Source organism: Suricata suricatta, chromosome 3 (genome assembly GCF_006229205.1).
Source record: "Suricata suricatta isolate VVHF042 chromosome 3, meerkat_22Aug2017_6uvM2_HiC, whole genome shotgun sequence".
Lineage (NCBI taxonomy): Eukaryota > Metazoa > Chordata > Mammalia > Carnivora > Herpestidae > Suricata > Suricata suricatta.
In genome coordinates, this window is record NC_043702.1 from 21,666,526 (window position 1) to 21,693,515 (window position 26,990).

Sequence of the window (26,990 nt, forward strand, 5' to 3'; positions counted from 1 at the left end):
ACATTGTAGTACTTGTTTTGCTTGTTGGGGGTGTTTGCTTATTTAATACATTTCATCAAAGACAGAAATTACATGCTGGTTTTTCCCCCCCATAGGAAGTGTGTCTTGGGTTTTCCCCTTATTATTTTCTTTACTTTTTTTTTCCTCTTCTTTTTTTGATGGTGGGGGTGGTTAAGTTTAAATGAAGTTGCTTTTACAACACCAAAGACTTAATCATCCATTTCCTACATAAAAGGTAGCTACTTTTTTGCCTGGATGGACCTCAAGTATACTGTAGTATAGAGGTGGAATTTAAGGAAAGGTATTAAGCAGGCTGTGTTGTAGCTTATGGGCAAGTAATAAATTGTATCATTTATCTTGAATGTATCATAGATAAGCTGCTATATAATGATTGCCACTTCAGATAGCTGTGAAATTAGGTGATTGACTAGTTGTTACTTAACCTTCTAATTTCTGTATAAGTCTAATTACATGAAATAGAAGTTGGTGTTTTGATTTTTTACTTTGCTTTTCTGTTTGGAGTGTCATTGTAACTACTGTATTGTAAATGATGGAAAATAATTGCATATGTTAAAAAAATAAATTGTGTTATATTAAAAAAAATTTCCTCATCCTAGCATGTATACATTTCCTTCACACTGAAATATGAAATATTTTAGCATTATAGTTGAACACCTATTAGAGAATATAGGGCATGTAGACACTCACATGAAAATGAAGCCATCTCTACCGTGTCTTAAAACACATCCTTAGTGAACTTGTGGCAGCTGGTCAGATATAATGAGAAGAGCACTACGGTTAGTTAGGAGCCCTTCCTTCTCATAAAATAAGAATAAAAATATCTTAGAATGAAACAGTTCTTGAGAGAACACAGGGGCAAAATGTTTTATAGAATTGTTAACCATTATTTGTTTGGCCTTGGGCACAGATCTGGTGTGTCACTTTGAGTCCCTTTGTGGCTCCTTGTTCAGCCCAGACTTTGGTCAAAGCTCCATGGCCTGGTATTCGCATTGTGAGCTGGACCTGTGTCCCTCTCTCACTCTTTTATGTTCTGCTCCTCTACAGTTTATGCCACTTGGGTTGACTCATTTCTCTCTGAATGTGCTTGGTACTTTTTCCAATGTTCCAATTTTGTCTAAAATACTTTCAGTGTGCTGAAATCCCCACTCATAAGCCTTCCAGATTAAATTCCTCCTTTCTTCATATCAATTTCTAGGACAGTCATCACAGACCACCTGCTATTAGTGGTACCTATATTATTCCTTTTGATAAACTAGTAGCATTTTGAGGGTCAGATTTATGTCTTATGTATTTTGGTGCAACCCTACAAGGCCTACCACTTCTTCACATGTAGATGATATTTAGAATACTTAATGAAATCAAACTATGGGTTATGTGAGTTAAATTGAAAAAATATAATAATGAGCTGAATACCTAAGAAGATAATATACATATTTTCTTTTATTAATGTCACAGGAAATATATTACATTAAATAAAAAATACCTACTTGTCATGCTATCAAAGGAGAACACAAGGAAGATGAAAATAATGGAAACCATTATTATCTTTGCTAATCTGTTTCTTCTGAGAATTCTCAGTAAGTGGAAAGTTATTAAATTATTATTCATCAATGTAAACAACAAAGCTGTACTCCTTGAAGTCAAGTGTGCCGAAATATATGACTTAATATTATTATTGCCAAGTATGCATGTCAACAATTATAATATGCAAATCAAAATGCTTTTTTAAAGTTATGTATGTGAAAAGAGTTACCTGAGACCACCTATAGATGAAGTTGGACTTATCTATCAGTCTCCAAAATGTTTAACCTTTGAAGAATGCGGATTGGAAAGATTTGATGAGAACACAATTTGAGGGAAGTAACAAGGGAAGAATAATTTTATCATAGATCAGGGGTTGGCATTTCTGTAGAAAACCAGATATGGTCTCTGGAGCAACTACTCAACTCTTCACTGCAGCTTAAAAGTCACCACAGACACTATAGAAATGAATAATCACAGCTGATTTACAATAAAACTCTATAAAAAGCAGGTAGTAAGCTGAATTTGGTTCATGGATTTTAAAGTGTCAATCTCTTAGATTTTTGGTTATATGTAGTTGGCATTATGATGATGATGAACAAGAGGAAATTTTTTCAATTAAATGATTTTATGTAAGACAAATTAATTTCCATAAACAGTCACATTTATGTTAATGTTGGGAACTTTGAAAAGAGCCTGAAAATAAAGGATAAGCTGAGACCCATAAATTTTTATCATTAACTTCCCATAAGAGTCAAATAAAAAAAATTAGGGTATGTTGAATCATTAGTAAAGTATTTCTTAGACTGTGTTTCATTGAACTCTTATGAACCTTAAGATGTTAATAGATGTTCTGAGAAAAAAAGGGGTTCTTCTGTCACATAAATTTGTGAAATCCTATATTAAGTATAGTTTAGTGGTAATAGTAATAAAAATGTCACATAGCCTTTATGAATCCCTTATTGTATGCCAAGTAGTTTCTACTATTATCTCTCCTTTAGGGATGTGTACACTAAAAACTGCAGAGGTAAAATAATGCACACCTAGATCACTTGGCTGGTAAATAGTAGAGCCTCCTCTAAAGCCAAGTTTTCCCCTCCCATGTCAAGCTCATCACTGTTGAATAATATACACTGACTCTCAAACCTTTTAAAATGCTCAAGCCATGTCAATACACTAATATACATTTCACATTTCTAAGAACTCTTAAAGGATACATCATTTCTCAGATTTACTTGACCATGAAAAAAAGTTAGAAATCCTTACTAAGAATCTCACACAGTGCTCGTGTTCCCTAGAAAAGAACCTGGAAAAGGCTACATACATCATGACAGTGATTCCCAAATCTAGCTGATCATTAGAATTATCTGGGAAGCTTCAGAAAAACATAAATGTAAATAATTTCAATCCAAATCAGAGAGAGAAAGGCCAAGGAAACTGAATTTTTGCAACATCCCTTCCTGAGATGATACTGATCATATATCAGTCTAGGGATATTCCTTTGTTCTAATGGTATGAAACTAGACATTTTTGCATACCTCATCCATTTTTCAAGTTCCATTCCTGTCTCATAGTGAGAGACAGGTGCTTGCAGAGTGACAAAATTAAAAACATGAGTCCTCAGTTTCTAAATCACTAAATACATGGCAAGAACAGCTAGTTTAGTTCCCTTGTTACTTCCTAGTATAAAGTAGTATCCATGAAAATAAACACGTATTTTTAAGCTGATGGGATTTTAATTTGGCCTATATTATTTGGTTGAACTATAGCATTTTTCATTTAGAGACAAAGATCTCCTTTTATCAGAGCCTTTGCAAACTTAGATTCCTTTTGCAAATCGTACTCTATCTATGTCAAAGACCAATTTTAGATATGCCAATATTTTATTGTTCTTGTCTACTTGTAATTCTGGGTTGTCATGGTGATAGGTCCTGATATCACATTTCTATAGACAATTAGCTGAAATAAATCTTTGCATTCAACACGTTTATTGGAAAGGAAGACGCAAATGAGTGGTGTTTTCTTGTTAAACCTGAACATAGTAAAACGTAGAAAAAAGGCCACAGGAAAGCAACATATTAATATTGCCTTTGCAAATAATGAGGTATGTCATTATGGTCTTTTCAGTAAGTTTTAGTTATCTTTTGTTTTATTATCTGTAAAATAAGGAAGTTAGGCAAACTAATTTCAATGTTCTTTTTTCGAGCTAAAATTCTATGACCAACTCTTAAAAGTAGGAGGGCTCTGTACTACAAAAAAAATAAAAAACAAAAAAAAAACCCATAATACTTGCCTTTATAAATAGGAGAATGTATACAAACTCATATACTAGAAATCTAGTCTCATTTCAGGAAGTAACAATGGTAATCAAAGGTCAATATTAAAAGGATTGAAAAGTCCCAAGCAAGTAATGTTTAATTAAACACACACACACACACACACACACACACACACACACACACAAATCTATGAGCAGGTAGAATTGTTAGTTACAAATTGACATGTAATACTGTAATTTTCAAGTTCCCAACACAATTAATTTTTATAAGACGTATATTATTGCATCTACCCTGTAGTTAGAACAATTAAAATTGTCTGAGTTTTGTTTATGGTCACATACGTAATGGGGGGGGGACTAGAAGCTGTGTTCATTGGACTTTTTTCCACTTTAGACAGCTTTATGCAAGCATTAAATAATATCTGAAAACTTTTTTAGGGATGAATGATTTTTCTTGTTACTTTAGTACTTTATTCACTCTTTTCACAGTGTCATTAAATTCTTGCAAAGAAGGCTTTATTGTGATATGCTATACAGCAGGCTAGAGGCAAGGAAGTTGACAATGGAGGGGTGTTGGAGTGAAACTACCAATGCTTATCAGCAGTGATGATAAAAGTCCAAAGTACAGACTCTAAAATAAGCCAGTCCACAATTAATAATCGCTATTTTTGAGAACGATTTTTGGCTGGATAAGTCAACCTACTGATCACTTCAAACCATCACTCAGTTATTTGTCTCAAGCTCTTCCTGAAAAGCTTGGCAAAGTACAACTAAAAAAATAAACCAAGTTTTTCCTGTGCTGTCCTTCATAAAACACACTGCCTGATGTATAAATCAAGCTGTAGGAAAACAAAACCAAGCAAAAATATGGTCAGGGAGAATAAGAAGGTGTAGAAACAAAGGATTTACCTAGTCTTAAAGTAAGATTTTCTTAAAGAACATTCCTGGTCCCTCAAATTTCTTTCTCACACACACACACACACACACACACACACACACACACACACAACACAAATTATGCATGTATGGAACAATTTCTATTGTGATGATGTATATTAGAATATCATCACAATGTGCATAACATATGAGACCTGAGTTATGAAATAAGGTGTAAAATAATAAAAATGATGCTTGCTAATGTCATACCACTGACAGATTATATATTTTGGTAAGTAAATCCACCATTAAAAATGGACAAATTTAGAACATTTCCAAAATCACGTACAACTGGAGTGAAAGTCTGAAAGGGAGACTACCATGTCTCTCTTTTCAGTTTCATTTTCTCACACAATTGGAGAGTAAGGAATGGGCAGCAATGTCTGTAAACAGCTGATGGCTGACCTCAAGTCTGGGGTAATCACTAACAGTGACAAGCTCCGCAAATCTCTGATGTGACTGCAAATCAAACACCCATCACCCCCCTGTGCACAGGGCACGGAAGCCCAGTCACAAATCTCTGTAGTCATACTTATCACACAGTTATCACCATTAACAGCAGCATCTTGCAATATGAAGGACAGCAATAAATATCAGTGGGTGAACATGAAAAACTATTCTTACATACAGCTAACCAAAGGGCTAGGTGACCATTAATTCTCTTCAAATTTAAAGCAGGAGACTTTTGCTGACTGGAAACAGCAGACTGGAAATTTTACTTCATTCAGGGGTTAATTTGGAAGCCATACATTCTTACAATAGTACACCCTCATGTTAAAGGTGTTCAAAGAAGAGGTTCATTCCCAATTATCTTGAGCTTTTGAAAAAACAAAATGATTTTTAAAATCTGACCTAGTCCCATTTAGTGTGTGGTTCTATGGAGTTAAAAATGCTAAGTGAGCTCAACATAAAATAATGAGAAAGGGTGAGAAGAATTTTATAAATGTAAATGTTAACAAAATTGACTTCTAATCTCTGAAATGGGTCAGAGATTTGAATAAATTAAGTAGAGGTTCCGTATTTGCTTACAAAGGTGGGAATTCCCCATGGAGAATACCCACTTCGAGTCTGTTCTGCATGCTGAGTCTAATACTCAGATGAGCAACAGGCATTACTGATTAGTATTACTTAACTTTTGTAATTTTGTAGCAACTTGAAAGGCTAAGCCATTCCTGAATTCACTCAAAGGCAATTGTAACATTGAAAACCACCAATGTGCTCTGCAAAACAGAAACTGCATTTTACAGACTCAATAGTTATGGAGATAGTCTTCTCAGCTACTCACCAAAGATCCTCAGTTATCTTCGTTGTATGAAATTATGATGTTTTCTAGGATTTTTTAAAACATGAAATCTTACAAATGCTGCTGGTAACTCCATTAATCATTTAATGGTTAATCTTTTGAAAAGAATCTTTTAAAATCCCACTCATCTTCTCAAAATCTACCTATTTCTATTCTTAAAATAAATACAACCCTCACAACTCTGGAAAGATGTATTTTGTACCCCTTCACCTAGTGCAGAAATATTAGTTTCTGTGCCTTTCATAGAGATGGATACAATGGCATGGGGATGGGTGGGATGCAGAGACTTGTGTTTCTGTAAAGTGTTAACTCAGTTCCTCAATTGAGATTTCTTACAGCTTCCATTTTCTTCTGTTATTTTTTTATTTTGTTTTCAAATATTTGATCATTAGCTCCTAGTACATGTTGCCTTCCGTTCTTTCTCCGTATTAAAACAAACCAGCATCAAATAAATCTCCCAGACCTGAATCCAAAAATCCTTCTATCCATTTCTACATATTTAATATTACCATACTGGATTTAAATAATGGGGGTAAGTCTATCTTCCTGCAAACATCCCCCTCGAAGACAAGTCAATTCTAAACCTTAACTGACATTGACACTTGTTATGGGTGTGATGATTTGACAAAATACTCCAAGAGATCACTTTTCTTCACTTTGCTACTTTTTTTTCAAGATTTAAATATTAAATACAAAATCTAGGGCAAAAGCTAGGCAGCTTATCCCAGCCTGAAAACATGCTTTCTTAAAGCAACAACATACATACAAAATATATACAGCATGAGAAAATAATCACACTAAGTCCTTCAAAAATGAAAATCAGCTACCTGATCAACTACTTTCAGGTCATAGTGGGAAAAGCACTGAGGTCAGTGCTTACAGAGGAAGGCATCTGGTGGGCAAATCCAAACCCTAAGTTAGGGACACTGGGTGTTACCTACAGAAAATCACTTTAAAATGAGGCAGGTATGCAAAAGCTAAATTCAGATCTCTTTCAGCTACGTATAAACTAAATCAGTATACATTTTTATAGTATTGAAAAAAAAATCCAAAAAGGTGAATTCTTTCTGAATGAGAGTTATAAAAATACTGGGCAAAATAAATACTTTTTCCCTTTGGGAAACTCAGCATGAGGTAGTTAAGCACAGAGCCAAAGCTGATTGATAGAGTCTGTGTATCCATCAACTTTTTTTTGGTAGGAAATGCTATTATAATTTATTATTTATACTCCTTATGTCTTAAAAAGTAGGTTTCAGTGCCAATTTGCCTGGGTATGCATGAAGAAAAGATCAGAGAGCCTACTACCCAGTGACCTTTGCCTTAATACAATATTAACAGAATTCTGGGAAATTTAGAGTTTTCAAAAGAGTAGAAAGAAATCTATTTTCAAAGCTTGCATCAGTAAATGTTGAAAAAAATCTTTATAAATAACATTATCCACAGGTGACACATGTGGATCAATTTACATTTGAATATAGTAATCCAAAAAGATTAAGTAGGGACATATGTTTTACAACTAAACAGCAACTAAAACACTGGGTGGTCATTGTAAACACTGGTCTGGAGAGAGAATCCAAGATGAGCCTTGATTAGGAAGAGGTAGTGAGGAGGAGGAAAAAGCAGGAGGGAAATAGAACATGAACAATGTGTGTCATCTTTAGGGACCCAAAGAGCACCACTCTTTATCTGACTTCAGAGTGCTTCTTTAATTAAAAGGAAGAGATCAACATGTAAACAAAAAGAAACTAAGCATTTTTAAGGGAACTCTAACTTTTTTATTCTGTGGGTTTAATTACCATCTGACCTATTATGTCAATTCGCCAAAAATGTATTGAATGCCTGCTTCATGGTCCATGTGGTGCTGGGGTTGGGAACAGAAGAAAACCATGTCCCCTGGCTGCAAAGAGTTCACTGTCTAGTGGGAAAGACAGATGGTTTCATATTCTATTATTGCAGTGTGATCGAGGCAGTTAAAGTGGTGATGAGGTTAGATTCTGCAGCCAAGCTGCCTGGGTGTGAATCCTAGTTCTACTTTAGAGCAGAGTGATGTTGGACACTTTGGCACTTCAGTTTTCTTATCTGTAAAACAGTGCTAATTAAATTTTAACCGTCACAGTGTTATTATGAAATGAGATAAGTTGTAAGACACACAGAGGTCTTGATAGTATCTGGCTATGATTTCGGTTCTTGTTTATAATGGTATGTGCAGCATGCTGTGGGAACATAGGGAAACATTGTGAGACCCAGCCAGGGATGCAGCAAAGAACAGTCAGAGAGGGCTTTCCAGTTGAGATGAGATATAAATGGGGTTGTGAAATAGTCTAGTAGGATTTACACAGGGGTGCAAAGGTGAAAACGTGTAAGACAGCATTGCAAGCACCCGAGGAAGAGAAATCACTGAGAGTTTGAGACACTTGGAGAAGTTGGTGGGTAGAATCGAGACTATAGTCAGGAATCTAGATTTTTATCTTGAAGACTTTGAATGTTTTTATCCGCATGCATGCTGCTCATCTCATTCTCTGTTTTCTGCAACAGCCCTACCTCCCTAGCCATTAATTTCTCTTCACCTCTATTCAGTTCTGTACTTGGCTACAATGTAATCTTGTTTAAAAAACACATTTAACTGGCAGTATCTATATACAACAACCTGCATTTTGCCCCTTGTTATTCGTTAGACTCAATCTAAATATTTTTGCCTGGCATTCAAGTTCCTCTTTTCTCTGTCCAAAACACGTGTACAAATTTACCTCTCTCTTATTATAATAGCATTCTAGTAATATCCAGCTTCCTGGTATTCCCATCTCCCTCCTCTCTTTGCAGATTTTATACTAATCTCTAATCTTGCTCAAGCAGTTTCCTCTTTGTAATTTTAAATTATCTTGATCAAATTTAAGTTACTTAAGAACAGGCTCAACTTTGACCATGCTGAAGAAAAAGAAAGTTTGTTTGACCAAACATCATATCATGTTGATATGCTTCTAACACCAATAGTGCCTTGGTGTTGAGCTTCACAATCATATACTTTACTTTAAACTGATTTCTCCTCCATTCTCTTTCCAGATTGTTCATGCCTTCCTTGTCAGTGGAGATTTTTCTTTATAGGTATTTTAGTTTCCAATGAAAGTATGTCTATAGTATCTTGTATACCAAATAGCTCAATAAATGGTTTGTTGGATGAATATATTGTAGGTAAAAATATCTCATATTAAGTCTTCTTAATAACATGCAAGATAATTATGTGAAGGTTCCATATATCTTTTGAAATTAGTTACTTGTCTCTTGCAAGCTAAATTGGAAGAGAATCAAGATGATATAATGTCTGATATTTACTTAGATATATATAGTTCACATAGATAAGTAGAACATTTATAAAAAGGATTGGATTTCATTCAATGCAGTGACTTAAAGTTGAACTTTCAATGTAAAATGTGGGTGAAGACATAGAAGAATTGTGAACTTAGAGTAAATCCCTGGACATTAGAGTTTAGAAGGAAAGGAACAACCATTTAGTCAAATCTCTTGTGTATCAATCATCACAAAACTGCTGATTTTGCATAAATTATCTCATTAACTCTTCCTAATATGTCCTCCCAAGAAAAGTCATTATTATTATGGCCATTTTATAGCCAGTGCAGCTAAAAATGTATGAAGTCCATTCAAAGACTTAAATGATGATAAATTTGGGATTTGAATCCAAATCTCACTTCTGAGCCAAAGTTCTCTGAGAGGTTGTTAGAATGGCAGTATTGAGAAGTAAGTTAAATAACTTGACAGTTTTGGACAAGTAACAAACTTTCTTGGACTTAGTTTTTCATTCTTATGAACTTGCCCTAGATAATCTCTAAAGCTCTTATAATTCTAAATCCTTGTGGAATAGTGGCAACTTTTTTCTTTCATTCCTTTTTTTGAAAATAACATTTAAAAATCTTAGGGCATATAGGGCATAAAGAGTCAGGTGGAAAAATTGTGCACATCAATGGATTGTATATTGATTATAGCAGGGACATAGAGTGAAGTAATTGTCAACTTTTTCTTTATATATCTCTCATTGTTTGACGTGGAAAAACAGGTATTACCTTTATAGTAAATTTAAAAATATAATAAATAGAGGGAAAACTGTAGCCTTTTTAGTGGAGAGTTGACTAAGTTCAAATAATCAGTCAATAACTTTATCTTTACTTATTTATTAAATAATGATAACTAAATTATATAAATGTCAGAAACTTTATTCAGTGTACTTTTTTTGCTTGGATTAGGCTATTCTACAATGTCTTCTTGAAGTCTACTCTCGATAAATATGTATGTGAGAGAAGAATGATATGATTCTAGAACCATGTGTAGAATCAAATCGTGTTGAGTACTTGCATTTACTTTTATTACTCTAAAAGTGAAAATAGTTAATTTCAGGATGTATACAATATTTTAGAGACCATAAATCTGTTAGTAAATGTATGATACTGTTATCTATTATTTGATATAAGTAGCGGTAATTTTACTAGACTCTCAAGCCTTTTACTTCTCAATACTGTATGACAAAGTATTATACATGAAAAAGTCTAGAATAACATTTATGTATAGGAAAGTGAGCATTATTAAATTTCCTCTCATGTCCTCAGGAATCTAAGTTAAAGTGTTGGATATTCTTGGGTAAATTACAACTGGCTTGAACCCATACCTGTAATGGACTGAATGTAATAAAATACTAATACACAGAATATTTTGATCATGATCAGTTTTAACCTTTTATCCACATATTAACTTCTTCCAGCATTTCACTATTGTAGAGAAGAAAGTTGGGTTAGTGTTAATAACTGAACATTCTTCTCTCACTCACACTAAAAAGTAGCTATATCTTCTTTTGCGTATATGGTTCTGAGCACCTTTCACAGAACTTGGTTAGATAAAATGAAAATCTTTCCTATCAAGCCATAAGAATGACAGACACTCCAAGGCACAAACTGCCATTACATTTAAGGAGAACATTTTGATATATTAATTTTTACCTTCAGGGTTCAGATCTGACTTGTAGGACATCCTAATTAAAACTAGCCATTTGAGAAAAGACACTCAAAGCAGAGATCAAAATGAATTTCAAATTACTTAAAACTATGACACAAGCATAAAATAAAGACTGTGAAATACTATGGAGGCTTGAAAAATAGTCTTTTTTTTTCTACCTGTGACAGGGACTATGACAAAAATTCAGTTCTCTTTGGGGTCCCACAAACAAAAAATCTAATGAATAGAGAACACAATGGGGACGGTGCTCTACGACAAGCAGTCCCAATGCATAATATTCTTAATATAAAGACCATAGCTCAGAAGTGTGTCTCACTAGCGCTTGCATTTCCACACACTAAATATTATTCTATAGTTAAATGGCTCCAAGAACAGGAAAATAGGCCACACACACACACACACACACACACACACACACACACACACACCAAAAAAAAAATTAAACATATAGCCTACAAATAAAATTACTTCCCCTAGAAAACATACTTTGTAATAATACAGAGGAAATGATTAAGGGCAAAAGAAGATGTTAAGTGTACCCCATACTTCTGAAGTAAGAGGTTATTATTGTGAAACCTGATAGATATTGATCAACAAACCTCTTGGTTATTTGTTGACCACAGTGGTACTTAGGCTAACAAGTCATATTGATTAAAGGGAAATTTAAGAAAAAGATTTTCCCAACTTAAATGCATTAATCTACTAAGTATGAAAAGTTAGTACTCAATAAATATGGAGGGTAACTCATACCTTAAATTCCTCCAAGATTTTGTAATGTTTCCCATGATATTCACAAAAGTTTTTCACTTCTTTGCACTCAGGACAGCATCCATTGTGTTCCACTTTAGTACACTTTGGGTGAATTTTAGGGCATTCTGGCTGATCACAAACAGGTCCATCCAGAGCACAGACACATGGACAGTTGGAATGCCCTGGGAAAAATCGTTCTCCCAACTTGTATACAAAGCCGCTGTCATCCACACACCCTTTCCCTCGATAGTCATCAAAGATCAGATTGTCATTACTGGAGGTCTGGTCACCTTCATCAGCAGGATAGTCTTCATGACTGATGGCAGCAGAGGTGACTAATCCAAGGATGACCAACAGAAGTACGCAAGCTTCATGAATATGAAGAGCCATCCCCCTCCTCAAAGGCTTCTGGATGTGCTCCTAATACAAAATATACTCAGCTCCTTCCATGGGAATACAAGAGGGGTAGGCTGAAAATAAATATTTGAAAAGAATAATTTGACATATATAGAGAGAATATGGATTGATGTAAGCCCATGTTCTTAGCCTTTTTATTTGGAATCTATCTGAAAGATACTGAGACCTCAAATAGACTGAGTTCTTGCAACTATCTACACTTTATTATAAAGTTTGGAAAGTTTATTCTTGGCAATATATGCACTAAAATTTGTCCATTATTTCACTTAGGAACCTTAGGCTTGAATTTACCTTCTGAATTTCAAAGGTCTGGCTTTGTTTAAATCGTAAGAAGTGGTCTTACTGAACCTCAAAAGGTGATTACGAGTAGTTACAAATGGCTCAAGAATGTCTTAATTCACATTCCCTATTATTCTTTGCACTGGATTAGTCAGTGATAGAATATATGTTACAATTATCTGTATAAAAACTAAGAGATTAGTGAGAAAACTCCTACTTCTTAAAGAAAGGGAAGAGACTAATAGCTGAATACAAGTTACAATTGAGATGAGCAAGTATAAAGGCCTTCCTACTTTACTCCCGTAACTGGGGAACAATGGTCTCAAATGGGTTACCCATTTCAGACAACATAAATCTGGATTTTGAAACATAGCTAGGAAGAAAAAATAGTGCAACTATTCCATAGTGAGTAAGAGAAAGAAAAATTTAAATAATAAATAGTACAAGACAATTCCATGTATTGAAAAGGATTTGTTAAAAATAAATTTATTTGTATTCTTGCCCATAGCTTTATTTTACTCAGGAAGTAAGCTCCTAGTGGGCAGGAATGATGTACCTGTAATTTTTTTTTAAATGGGAATTTGAATCGGTTATTCATGGAATACTATTTGAATTAATTATTTCAATATAAAATACATACCATTCACATAGTCTTGAAAATATACCTCTCTTTTGATATCTCAAACATTTTTGATTTAGGCAATTTGCACAAAAATGCCAATATAAAACTGTTTATTGAAATTCCTTAAAATAATAATGAGTTGCCATTTACAGAAAATATGACTAATTAATTTGGTGACATTGACTCATGTAAACTTTACTTAGTGCTTGGTGTGCAGTGTTGGTAGTGGGCTCCTTTATAAATGTTTAGAGTGACTAACTCATACAAAGACTCTGGAGAAACTGTGACTAAAGAGTAATAAATTTAAAAAAGCATTGTTAAATAGTTCATTTGTCTATTTAAATGCTATTGGCTTTATGCCAATATTGCTAAGATTGTATATAGGACATTTTCAGATCATTTATAAATGTTTGTTGGTATACTTTCAGATTATAAGGAGTAATAATCAACCATCTCTTTTCAGTGTGACCTATACAGACAATAGTTTTAAAAACATAAGGAAAGCATTAGGAGACTTCATCAACTATTACATTTGCATTTTAAGTAAGATATGCAAAGTATAGTAATAGTAAAATGGAAGGTAGTATATTTATGTCCTTCTTTTAGAGAAAGCTGCTCTCATATTAGAATTCCTTTTGGGTAGGTAATGATAAAGGAGATAGATTTATTTTAAAATATGTCAAAAATAATGAGTCATGACAGAACAAAAAAAATGCAAACCTATAATTCTACTTGAGAAGCTGGAAGCTCCCTTTGACAAAGCATTTTTTTTCTTTTAAATTACTACAGAGGCCACAAACATAACAGAAGCTTCTGAAAAAAGCACAAATATATTTTACTGATTAAGGCATGCATTTATACATCTCTCACATATTTATAAAGTTTATCTTGGAAGAAAAGGAAGCTATTGTGCTTCCTTGTAGTATCCCAGTAGTGTCTGTCAATACATGCAAGATAAGCCATATAAAATACACATATCATTCTGCTTCAAAAGGACATAGACAGAAATTGATCTCTTTGCAAGCTACAGGTAGGCATTAATGTATTGTTATGGTAAATATAAACTTAAAAGTAAAAATAGGGGTATAATGTCTACTTTATATAAACCTTAAATGTGCTTTTATTATATGAAATACATTTTGAAATATGCATGTAGAAAACAAGGATTTCTTCTTTTTAATATAACAAAGTTCTTAGGGTATTAAAATTCCCTTATCATAATTAAGCTGCTCTAGTGCAGTTAAAAACACTATTTAAGAGAAGAAATATTAGAGAAATCAAATAAAATATTTATCTGAAGATTTTTAATAAGTAAGCAAACACTGCTAAACTGAGGATCACTTTCTAGCTAAACTTTCCCCCCTCCCCATATTGCTACATATGATTTTAAATGACTGCATCTATTTCTTTGAGAAAACAAACATAACTCATGTCATAAGATACACTTACCTAATCACTCTGGAGGTTAATGGTGGTGGTGGGAGTCATAGACCAATATGAACTAAAAGATCAGATACGTTTTAAGAAAGCAGTTCCTCTTTAATTATCCAAAGAATACATTTTCAGGCATGAATTTAAAGGTAATCCATTCTCTCTACCTCCCATTTCAAAACACAGTCAAGAAGCAGTCTCCCGCCCTTCCAGAGAGAAACACAGCAGACACACATAAGAAATATGCTTTGGACCTGTCTTCAGAATTCAAAGCAAGAAGCAGTGCTGGTCCTGTAGAAATCCAGACCCCAGTAGCAGAATCATGTTGAACTTATATTTAGCATTTTCTCAGATCCTTCTATGAAATTTACCGGCTGATTACACCTCCTCCACACATGAGTTCACTTACACAGTGTTTGGTACGGCAGTAGAGGTGATTTGGCTAGGCTCTGAGGATCACAAACAGCAATAGCATGCTGTAGCTTAAAGCCCACTCCGCTGGCAGTACCATCAGCATCATCCACAGTATGTTGCTTGAATCCCCTCTTACACACCAGAAAATACTAACTGTGGATGTGAAGGAAAGGAGCAACTTTAGCTGGGTTTCTGCATCAGTGAGAGCAGTTTGCAGACTGCTGATTTGGAGCTCATTCGCCGGCAGCCGGGAATTCCTCAGCACCACGGACAGCGCCAACAACTGGCTTCAGAGCCCAGCACGGTCGAAATCCAGAGCTGCTTCTTTAGACCAGGCTAGAGTGTTCTCTAAAGCAGTCGCACTTTATACAGCTGATGCATGCATTAGGAGAGGGAAAGACCGTTTACATACGAGATACTTATTGGCATTGAAATTACAATAAAAATACAAAACATTATAATTATACCTAATGCATTCTTAGATGGGCTGCAGAGATGAAAGTTCTGGAAGAGCGTTGCATTTAGATTTAAGCCATCTGCAGTCTTGATTATTATAAATAGATAAGGCATAATCATTGTCAAAGAATCTGTGAAAACATAGGCTCCCTGATTCTATTTGACCCTTTGGTTGCAGAAGGACTTTGCCTATGCTATATGATTTAAACTTCAGGTCTTCCTGCAGCGTGGATTTGATTAAAAAAAAAAAAAGTATCCCTGTTCTCCTGCAGTTTGTTCTCTAACATTCAAAATCAATCTCCTGTAATTCATCTAGTCTGTCATTAGGCGTCATTGTAAAGCTGTTTCTTTCAAACCCCTAGCAAAGCTGCTCTGTCTCTAAATTCTTATCAAAATGAGGAAGAAAAAGAGACCCAGACACAAATAAATGGGCAAAAAGTTATTTTTTTATTGGTAACAGTATGAGCACTAAAATACATGTCCAAAGCATGTTTTCAAGCAAATTGTAAAGGTTACCTGCTTGCATATTTAACCAGATATTTCCTGGTTTGGGACTACACAAGGTATTTTCAAGCCTTAAAGAGAATGCCCTCCGCAGTAGGATATGCTGATCATCAAGACCATGTTCGAACAGTGCCGTCGGAACCTCCAGAAAACAAATACTTTCCCTCATGAGAAAACACGACTGTGTGAGCCTCATTCTCATGGCCCATCAGTTTGTGAATCTGCCCTGATTTAAGATCCAGCAAATGGACAACCCCGCTGCCACTCGCCTGAGCTAAAACTCGACCTGGGGAAGAGAGAGAGAAGGAGAATGAATATCAAAGTTTAATTTCAGGCAGTCATAGTTTATAAGCAATGGAACACACAATTTTGTTTCGGTTGTAATTCAACACTCATGTTAGATATCAGTCATTAAATATGAGCTCTCATCTGTGTTGGAAATAATTCCATTCAAAATGAAGACATACTGATGGTTAGTTAAAAAAATTTTTTTAAATAAGGAAGTAAAACCTAAAGTTCTATCTCCTTTACATGCAGAGGTCATCAAATGCCCTGCTACTCTCTTTATATTTGGGATTATAAACAATCTTGATTGAGAAGATGAGGGTGAAATCAACTAAGCAATGCAGATTCATTTTTTAAGTCAATTATTTGTAAAAAAAATTCCAAAAGCATAGGTTCAAAATCTGTGACCCTAAATAATGGTAATTTACATTTTCAATGTTGCATTATACTTTAACTTGTTATAATTATGCTAAATCTTTACTTAATTATAATATACATTTATGCTTTAAAAATTATAATACTTAGGAACTTTTCTGGAATTGAAGTGAAAATAAATATTCCCGTTTAAGGATGACTTAGGTTTTTTATTCTAATTTAACATTCAAAATTATGTAAAACTAAGTTTATATTACATAACAGCTAAATATAGCACAGAGTATTCTCATAATTTTTATACTGTTTAATTTTTAGTGAATAATTTCCTTCAAGTGTAAAACATATCAGCAACCCAATTCTAATACTTAAAGAAGTAGAAAACTATCAGGGAGTTTAGAGGTAAGTAAAAATAATAGAGTATGTTTATATAAAGTTGGTGTGTGGGCTAGATAAGCAGGATAGTAGTACTATCTGTGGGATTATCTAATCATACTTAGAAGGCATATTAATTCCAGTAATAACATTTAAAATTGATTAAACTCTCAACATGTTAATGCTCAATTTAATACCTTGTAAATGAATAATTTCATATAATCCTTATAAGAATCTGATGATAAAATATTAACTTTATTATATGGATGAACAAAGAGAGGTTTGGAAAGGCAAAGTAACTTGCTCAAGAGGATACGGTAGCTATGGCGAAAGCTATCATTTGGTCACTTTGAATCCATAGCCTAAGCTTTTAGTCACTGTGTTTTCCACATCTAGCATAGTATTATTATCAATGATGACTTCTTGACAGATTGTAAGTAGGTGATATAATGTGAAAATAAAATTCTTGTTTCACAGTAAAAATTCTTTAATAATATTGTAAAAGTCACAATAAAATATTTAATCACAAATTATGTTCCAAATTGTCATGATTATTTCAAAAAGAGAGAAAAATAAAGCTAACCATGATAAATATTGCCTATTTGCAAACCTTTATAACTACTGGGCCACTTCATCTAGAACACAGCCTGACACAGCAAAGATCCTTAGGATAGATTAGAGTGTCCAAAAAAGCAGATGTGAATATTTATTATAAACTCTCTTCTACAAGTCTTTGCTGACAGAGGCATTACATATGGATTCCACTTCTAGCCTCATTCTATAGACAATCACTATTTGTAACTTTACTATTTTTCTTGTAGTCCTCATATAACAGCTAGGAAGGGGACACATATTATTTTATATTTTTGAAACCAAAAATTGAAGCCCATAAAGAGAAAGGAAAAGATTTAGCTTTAAACCATTATCTTTTGTTGACGTCAAATCTTTAAAAATCCTAAGATTGCAAGATTGTGATTATATATATAAAAGAACTCCTTCTTTAAATGTGTGTATAACATATAATCATGTTCAACTGTATTTAAAAGATATGGATTAGGGGCAGCTGGGTGGCTTAGTCAGTTAAGTGTCAGACTTTTGATTTCTGCTCAAATCATGATCTCATAGTTCATGAGTTCAAGCCCCACATTGGGCTCTAGGCTGGCAGCATGGAGCCTGCTTGGGATTCTATTTCTCCCTCTCTTTCTTCCCCTCCCCCACTCAGGCTGTCTCTCTCTCTCTGAAAATAAATAAACTTAAAAAAATAAAGTTATGGATTGTTACATGGTATACAATGTCTGACCTAAAATTAGCTTTACTGGGATTTGAAATGCTGAACCCTTTCTAGACTAGTAGAATGTATCTGTTACTACATTAGTATCTAGTTGGTATGAGAGATGTCACTCTCAAAAACAAAACAAAATAAACAAAATCACAGTAAGATTATTGATAGTATCTCTAGAAAGTGGAGTATTTACAGACATGTGCATAAGTATCTTTCTAAGTATCTTGGTGATTGGCAATGAAAAATGAAATAAATCATTTGTCATCTCAATGTCAGTATTTTTTTTTCAATGTCACAGTCTTAATGACAAATTTAGGAAGAAGATTTATCCACAGAAAAACTTAGTCAATGGAATAAAAATATGACAATTTATGATTTGTACTAATGCTTATATTAAAGTTAACATGCCTCTTTAAAAATGTGAAAAAAATGATAAATTATGTATTTTTACCTTATTTTATTAAAATATTATAACAAAATTTAACCTAAATAATTGTCTTGTAACCTGTAATTCCTGAATAGATTATTTACAATGTCATTTAGCATAGTATTTCAACAAGAATAATTATACCAAGTTATGAAAGCACACATTCCATAAATATCACATAGTTTAAAGTATAAAATTTACAAACATAGCGTAGTTAATCGGCACTGATTTAAAAACGGAATAGCCAAGTTTATTCATAAATGTATTTTAAAATAAAATATAAATATTTGAACATCTATTACATAAAAAAATGGCTTTGTTTGTTTTGTTAACATTTAAGTTATGTTAAGGATGACCAAACTTTTCACAGAATGTGAAGAAAATAAGCAGGCTGGGGAGAAGATTGACAAAATTTTGTAATTGCTATTTTTTCATATAAATAACTCAGTATATATCAACAGTGAGGGCTTATGACTATCTTTTTATTCACACATCTCTGAAAAACTTAATCAATTCATACTTTTATTGACCAAGATTTCAGAATACTCCCCTATTGATTAAATCAGCATCTTTTTGATGACTGGTGAGGTTTGAATGAGGATTACATGTATTGTTATCCATTTTACTCTATTGGATGATTTTTCTAATTTCTTTTGGCTTAGAAGACAAGCAGTAAATTTTACCTACCCAAACTACTGCTCTGCTATTAAATAAGACAGCCAAACTTTGGAAATTAGTAGGTCTTTGAAATTTTAGTTCTAAATAGAAATATAAATTTGCTTATGGCATGGCTTCTTTATGTTTTGTTTTAAAAGGCAAATTAAAAAAAATACCTAATGTCAAGCCATCTCAAATGGATTTGTGTAAAAACTTGAATATTTGAGTACACCTACTTATTTAAGATACATAAGCAATAGAATCTCTTGAATAGCTCATGAAAATCCAGTGGTAAAAATTTATCTGGGTATATGCAATCATTTTGGATAAACCAATAAATTAGAAAGTTTTAATCCCATGCTAATAGAATATGGAAGTGAAATATTGGCACTTTTTCAAATCACTTTGAGTTTTTAATTTATTTTAGATACATATATGTGTTAAAACTCAATTTGATTTTAAGAATCTACACCTAGAATAGCCAAGAGTTATTTTAAACTTTTCAACACTTGCCTCATAACCAATGCAAATTTTTCTTAAAATTATGATGTTTTAATACATATTTTTAATTTTTTAATATTTATTTTTGAGAGAGAGACAGAGTATAAGCAGGGGAGGGGCAGAGAGAAAGGGAGACAGAGAATCTGAAGCAGGCTCCAAGCTGCAAGCTATCAGCATAGAGCCTGACACAGGGCTTGAACCCATGAACTAGGATATCCTGACCTTAGCCAAAGTTGGACACTCAACCAACTGAGCCACCCAGGCACCCCAATATATATATATATATACATATATATATATATATATACATATATATATATATATATATTTTTTTTTTTTTTTAAGTAATCTCTACATGCAACCTGGAGATCAAACTCACTGCCCAGAGATCAAGAATTGCACAGTCTATCGTTTGAGCCAGACAGGTGTCCCAAGGTTACAATATTTTTGACACCAATTATGAAACCTGACACAAATACTATGAGTATTTAATCCCTGCTTGTTGCATAGGAGTTAAGGTGTTATGACATTTTTTAAGTAGAAGGGATATGAGTACATTTCTTTGTCTTTCAGGTTTGTCAGAATGACCTGAAATAATAGCCATGATTCATTGGGCATCTAGAGCGCCACATGTTACCTCACATGTTCTGCATTTAACCCTGAAAGGTAGAGATTCTCCCTTTTAAGCTAATGGAAGATGGGACTCAGAAAAGGTAAATCTGGAGCTTTAGTCAAAATCTTTATTATTCAAAAAGTCTTGCTTTATTTCTCGCTTTAGTGTTTCTTCCATAAATTAAGATTCAGATGAGTGTGACACTTTGGGGCTTTTTATGAATATCACTGAATTTCATAGGTAAATAGGCTCTTAAGTTTAATGCCCATGTTAATCTCATAAGTCTTTTATTCAATGTTGATATTACTCCTTTTTGGGACTCTAAAACTAAAACATCCATGTTCATGAGGGAGATATATGTATCTCTATTAATTCTTAAATATATAACCTTATAATGTATATATCATACATATTAAAAATCATACCAAACTGATAAAGATATTCATGTTAAATCCCTTCTCACATTTCTAGCAAAATTATCTTTTTCGTTTTTCCATTTCTATTTTGGTACTATATTTTCTTTGTTTTCCAGACTCCAAACTACAATGACATTATTTCTCACCTTTCTCCCTCTCCATATTCAGCCCAAGTTCTATCCATTCATTTTTACTAATTTTCTACAGTGTGATAATTTTCAGCTGTTATGTTCACAATATTAAAGTCCTTGTTTTTATTTGTCACAGCCATTGAAATGGTACACCAAATGATCATTTTTATTATCATTTCTTTACTTTAAAATCTACATATATTATCTCCTAAGGGTTTTTTTCAGTTATGTCCCTCCCATTTAAAAATACCATAAATTTTAATAGAACATCAACAAAAGCAGCAGCAAAAGCAACAAAGAGACTCATTACAACTCTGACATTTGCAGTTTTGTTTTATTCATTTATTTAAAAAGTTTTTTTTAATATTTATTTTGTTTTTGAAAGAGCACACATGCAAGTGAGGGAGAAAGGGAAAGAGAAAGAGACAAAGAGAGTTTCCCAAGTGGGCTCCACACTGACAGCAGTGAGCTGGATGTGGGGCTCAAGCACAAATTGCAAGATCATGACTTCAGCTGAAGTCAGACGTCACCCAGGTGTCTCTTTCAGGTTTTTAGATCCAAATATCTCATTTTACAAATGAACAGCTGAGATGAAATGACTTGCCCAACATAAGAAAAAGTACTTATGGTGATTGAAGAATCTGGTTGAAATCAGATCTTTGACTCCCAAATCTGTGTTCTTTTTACTATTGCCTCTGACACTGAATAATGTTCCGGTATCTTTTCATGACTTTTAAGACCTCTATACTCTAAATCAGCATTTATTTAACCAAATACACTTTTACCTAAACCCTATAGTCTCCATCAAATGATTTGCCATCATTTCTTGAATATATTTTTCACTCCCTCATCTTTGGATTGTTGCTTCTGTTATACCCTCTGGTGAAATATTTTTCTTAGCTATTTCCATGGTCCCCAACTTTTTCTTCATATAAAAGTCAACCACTTTGTTAAGTCCCAGTTCAAAATGATTTTCTTCTTCTTGTTGATATATGGCATCCCTAGTGGAGATCTTCCTATTCTGAACATCCATTGCATTTTATTCATACCATGCATACTTATTACCATGTGGTAATAAGATGCCATGATAAATATATGTTAACTGTGTATTTGCCTTACCTTCTTTGTAATTACTTGAGAACAGGGACGTGTCATATTTTTGCATTCCCCTCCCAGCTTAGTACGCAGGCTGTTTTAATCAATCCACAATATTAGTAGTAACATTATTCATGATTAAATGTTTTAATCTTTATTATCTGCCAAGCACTCCTCTAAGCCCTTTATACATGTTATCTAATTTTATCCTTACTACGACCCTATGGGGTAGATATATACTGGCACTTTCCATTATAGCATATATGACTCACATGCAGTTATTGAGCACTTGAAATGCAGCTGGTGCATACTGAAATATGTGGTAATTATAAAATGCTCAGCAGATTTCAGACTTTAGGAAGAAAATACAAAATATTTTATTAATTTATTTTGATTACATGTGCTAAAATTATTATAAAATTAATTTCAGCCAGTTTTTAAAGGCATGGCTACTAAAAATTTTAGTTATGTATGTAGTTCAAGTTATGTTTCTATTGGTCAGTGCTAGTACATATCCTATTTTATACAAGAAGAAAATGAGGCTTAGAGAGATGAAAGCAACTTCTCCAAGGCCACATAGCTTACAAATAGTAGAGTCTGGGCTTGAGGGCTCTAGGAGTCCAAAGCTCCGGCTCTCATCATCTACGTCATGCCCTAATACCTCGAATACATTTTTATTGATTGGCTCAATATTGTCTCTCCTACTGTGACTAAGCTTCCTTTACTAAAATGCAATGAGTCAGAGTAAACATCTCTTGGGTATATAGCTCCAGTTTCCAGCTAAATCTGTGCTTGCTCCTAGGAATACTTTAAAATTAATTTATATTTAAGTACAAGAAATATTTCAAAATTTCATATTTGTAGTTTGACTCGAAGAGTCTTATTGTACAATTAGCCTCCTCGGAATAAGTTGGGGGAACTTAGAAAAGCAGCTTTCATTCTTTTAGTGCTCAAAAAGCCTACCCACGTACCCAACATTCAACAGCGCCTTAGTGAGAAAAAACCAAAGCAAATCAAACGCAAACAAAATACACCTCCACAACTTTAGATAAGTGATTTATGTTAAGATGTTATAAAATTTTATCATGTCATTTTTGCTCTAGAGGAAAAAAATCCCAGAATATAGCATCCTTCTGAGGCTTATACTTTCAACATTGACGAACATCTTCTCAGACTCTCCCAAATGGTATTTTTGAATATAGTTAATATATTTTGTCCAATTCCTTAAAAATTTTTTTACGTTTTTTATTTATTTTTGAGAGATAGAGATAGATAGCGTGAGCAGGGGAGGGTCAGAGAGAGAGGGAGACACAGAATCGGAAGCAGTCTCCAGGCTCTGAGCTGTCAGCACAGAGCCCAATGCGGGGTTCGAACCCACGTCCACTGAGGTCATGACCTCAGTGGAAGTCGGACGCTCAACCGACTGAGCCACCCAGGTGCCCCTATTTTGTCCAATTCCTTATACACATTGTTCACGGAAAGAAAAAGTTCTTGTTTTGTTGAAAGATTTCAACTTAATTTGTTTTACCTGGAAGATTGCTTCAGAATTACAAAGTTAAGTTTTTAGACTGATAAAATGATCTAACAGAGAGTTATTGGGAACTCAGCTGTCAAAATGACAATTTATATTCCCTGAAATTGAAAATAAAAATTGAGATGTGTAAAATATTTTTAAATCATGAGATTTAAAATCATGAGAGCGCTCCTAATCTCCCCTTCACAGATTTCACCCATCCTCCCACTCACCTCCCCTCTGATCACCATCAGAGAGTTCTCTACACCATCGTTCTCTACAGTTAAAAGTCTGTTTTTTGCTTTGTTTCCTTTTTTCTTTGTTCATTCGTTTTGTTTCTTAAATTCCACATGTGGATGAAATCATATGCAATTTGTCTTTCTCTAATTAACTTACTTTGCTTAGCATTTTAGTCTAGATCCACTCATGTTGTTGCAAATAGCAAGATTTCATTCTTTTTAATGGCTAAATAATAATCTATTGTGTGTGTTTGTGCATGCATGTGATTTTCTATCCAGTCAACTATCTTTACCCATTCATCTATTTTTTTTTCTTTATCCATTCATCTATTGATGGACACTTTGGGTGCTTCCATAATTTAGCTGTTGTAAATAATTCTGCAAACAACATAGGGGCACATATATCTTTTCAAATTAGTTTATCTGTATTCTGTAATACCCAGTAGTGGAATTACAAGATTGTATGGTAGTTCTAGTTTTAATTTTTTGAGGAACCTCCACACTGTTTTCCACAGTGGCTGCACTAGTTTGCACTCCCACCAATAGTGCATAAAGATTCCTTTTCTTTCCACATCCTTGCCTACACTTGTTATTTCTTGTGTGTTCTATTTAAGTAATTCTTGCAGGTGTGAATTGATATCTCAATGTGTTTTTGATTTGCATTTCTCTGATGATTAGTAATGTTGAACAGCTTTTCATATGTCTGTTGGCTCTCTGTCTTCTTTGGAGAAATGTCTGTTCATGTCTCCTATCCATTTTTAGTTGGTGATCAATTTTTTTGGTGTGTTAATGTGTAAAAACATTAATTTTTAATGTTTATTTTTAGGAGCGAGAGAGCATGCAAGCAAGCGAGCATGAGCATTGAGGGGCAAGAAAGAGAGGGAGACACAGAATCCAAAGCAGGCTCAACACAGAGCCTGATGTGGGGCTTGAATCATGGACCCTGAGATCATGAGCTGAGCTGAAGTCGGACGCTGAACTGGCTGAGCTACCCAGGTGCCCCTCTTCTCTTCAGGATTACTTTGGCTATTTGGGGTCTTTTGTGGTTCCATGCAAATTTTAGGGTTGTTTGTTCTAGTTCTGTAAAAAATGCTATTGGCATTTTGATAGGGTTTGGATTACATCTGTAGGCTGCTTTGGGTAATATGAGCATTTTAACAATATTAGTTCTTCCAACCCAGGAGCATGGAATATCTTTCCATTTCTTTGTGTCATCTTCAATTTCTTTTATCAGTGTTTCATAGTTTTCAGAGTACAGGTCTTTCACCTCCTTGGTTGTTTATTCCTAGGCATTTTTTAACTTTAATTTTTGCTGCAATTGTAAATGGGATTATTTTTTTAATTTTTCTTAATTTTCTTTTTGTTGCTTCATTATTAGGGTATAGAAATGTAAGAGACTTCTGTATATTGATTTTATATCCTGCCACCTTACTGAATTCATTTATCAGTTCTAAGTAGATTTTATTTTGATGGAGCCTTTAGGGTTTTCCATATATAGTATCATGTCATCTGCAAATAGTGAACGTTTCATTTCTTCGCTATCAATTTAGATGCCCTGCCTGCCTGCCTTCCTACTTTGGCTAGGACTTCTAGTACTGTGTTGAATAAAAGTGTTGTGTGGACATCCTTACCTTGTTCCTAATCTTAGTGGAAAATATATTTTTCACCATTAAGTATGATGTTAGTTGTGGGTTTTTAATACAGCCTTTACCATGTTGAAGTATGTTTTCTCTAAATCTACCTCATTGAGTGTTTTTCTCATGAATGGTTGTTGTAAATATCAAATTCTTTTTCCACACTTATTAAGTTCACATGGTTTTTATTCTCTCCTGTTGATGTGATGTATCATGTTGATTGCTTTGAGGTATTGAACCACTCTTGCACCTTGAGAATAAATCCCAGTTGATCATGTTGAATGATTTTCTTAAAATGTATTGTTGGGTTCAGCTTGCTAATATGCTGTTGAGGATTTTAGCATCTATGTTTATCAGAGAGGACTGCCCTGTAATTCTCTCTTCTTGTGTCTCTGTCTGGTTTTAGTATCAGGGTAATGCTGGTCTCATAGAATGAATTCAGAAGCTTTCCTTCTCTTCTATATTTGGAATAGTTTAAGAAGAACAAGTATTAAATCTTTATTAAATGGTTGCTAGAATTCACCAGTGAAGCCATCTGGTCATGGACTTTTGTTTGTTGGAAGTTTTTATTTGTTTATTATTATTAATGATTCAATTTCAGTGTTGGTAATCTATCAGCTCAAATTTCTATTTCTTCCTGATTGAGTTTTGGGAGATTCTGTTTCTTGGAATTTATCCTAGGTTTTCCAATTTGTTGGCATATACTTTTTATAATATTTTCTTACAATCCTTTGTATTTCTGTGATCTTGGTTGTTATTTCTCTTCTTTCATTTATAATTTTGTTTATTTGTGTCATCTCTCTCTTTTTTAATTTTTTAATGTTTTTTATTTATTTTTGAGAGACAGAGAGGGACAGTGTGAGCAGGGGAGGGGCAGAGAGAGAGGGAGATACAGAATGTGAGGCAGGCTCCAGGCTCCAGGCTCTGAGCCAGCTGTCAGCACAGAGCCCATCATGGGGCTCGAACCCACGAACCGTGAGATCATGACCTGAGCTGAAGCCGGATGCTTAACCACCTGAGCCACCCAGGCACCCCTGTCATCTCTCTTCTAATGTATCTGGCTAAAGGTGTATCAATTTTGTTTATCTCTTCAAAAAACGGGTCCTGGTTTCATTGATGTTTCTATCATTTTTTAGTTTCTAATTCATTTACTTCTCTAATCTTTTATATTTTCTTTCTTCTACTGGTTTTGGGTTTGGTTTTGCTTCTTTTATCTCCTTTAGGTGTCAAGTTCAGTTGTTTATGTGAGATTTTTCCTGCTTCTTAAGGTAGGCTTATATTGACATAAACTTCTCTCTTAGGACAGCTTTTGCTGCATCCCAAAGATTTTGGAGTGTTGTATTTTCATCGTCACTTGTCAATTTAAATTTAAAAATTTTCCTCTTTCATTTCTTAGTTGAACCATTCATTGTTTAGTATCATATAGTAGCATGTTTATTTAACCTCCATGTATTTGTGTTCTTTCCACATTTCTTTCTTGTAGTTGATTTTTAGTTTCA

At 33.8% G+C, this 26,990-nt stretch overlaps 2 protein-coding genes across 3 annotated transcripts in view; both read right to left on the reverse strand.

Moving 5' to 3' along the window:
* Positions 1 to 12,218, reverse strand: part of VWC2L (von Willebrand factor C domain containing 2 like) — a 150,480-nt gene extending 138,262 nt beyond the window's left edge. For both annotated transcript variants that reach the window (XM_029932928.1, XM_029932929.1), the window contains exon 1: positions 11,829 to 12,218. In XM_029932928.1, coding sequence (XP_029788788.1) covers positions 11,829 to 12,218 — 390 coding nt within the window. The remainder of the gene's footprint in view (positions 1 to 11,828) is intronic.
* Positions 12,219 to 15,871: 3,653 nt separating this feature from the next.
* Positions 15,872 to 26,990, reverse strand: part of SPAG16 (sperm associated antigen 16) — a 919,440-nt gene continuing 908,321 nt past the window's right edge. Inside the window, exon 16 of the mRNA XM_029933901.1 lies at positions 15,872 to 16,237. Within this exon, the coding sequence (XP_029789761.1) occupies positions 16,062 to 16,237 (176 nt within the window). The 3' untranslated portion in view covers positions 15,872 to 16,061. The remainder of the gene's footprint in view (positions 16,238 to 26,990) is intronic.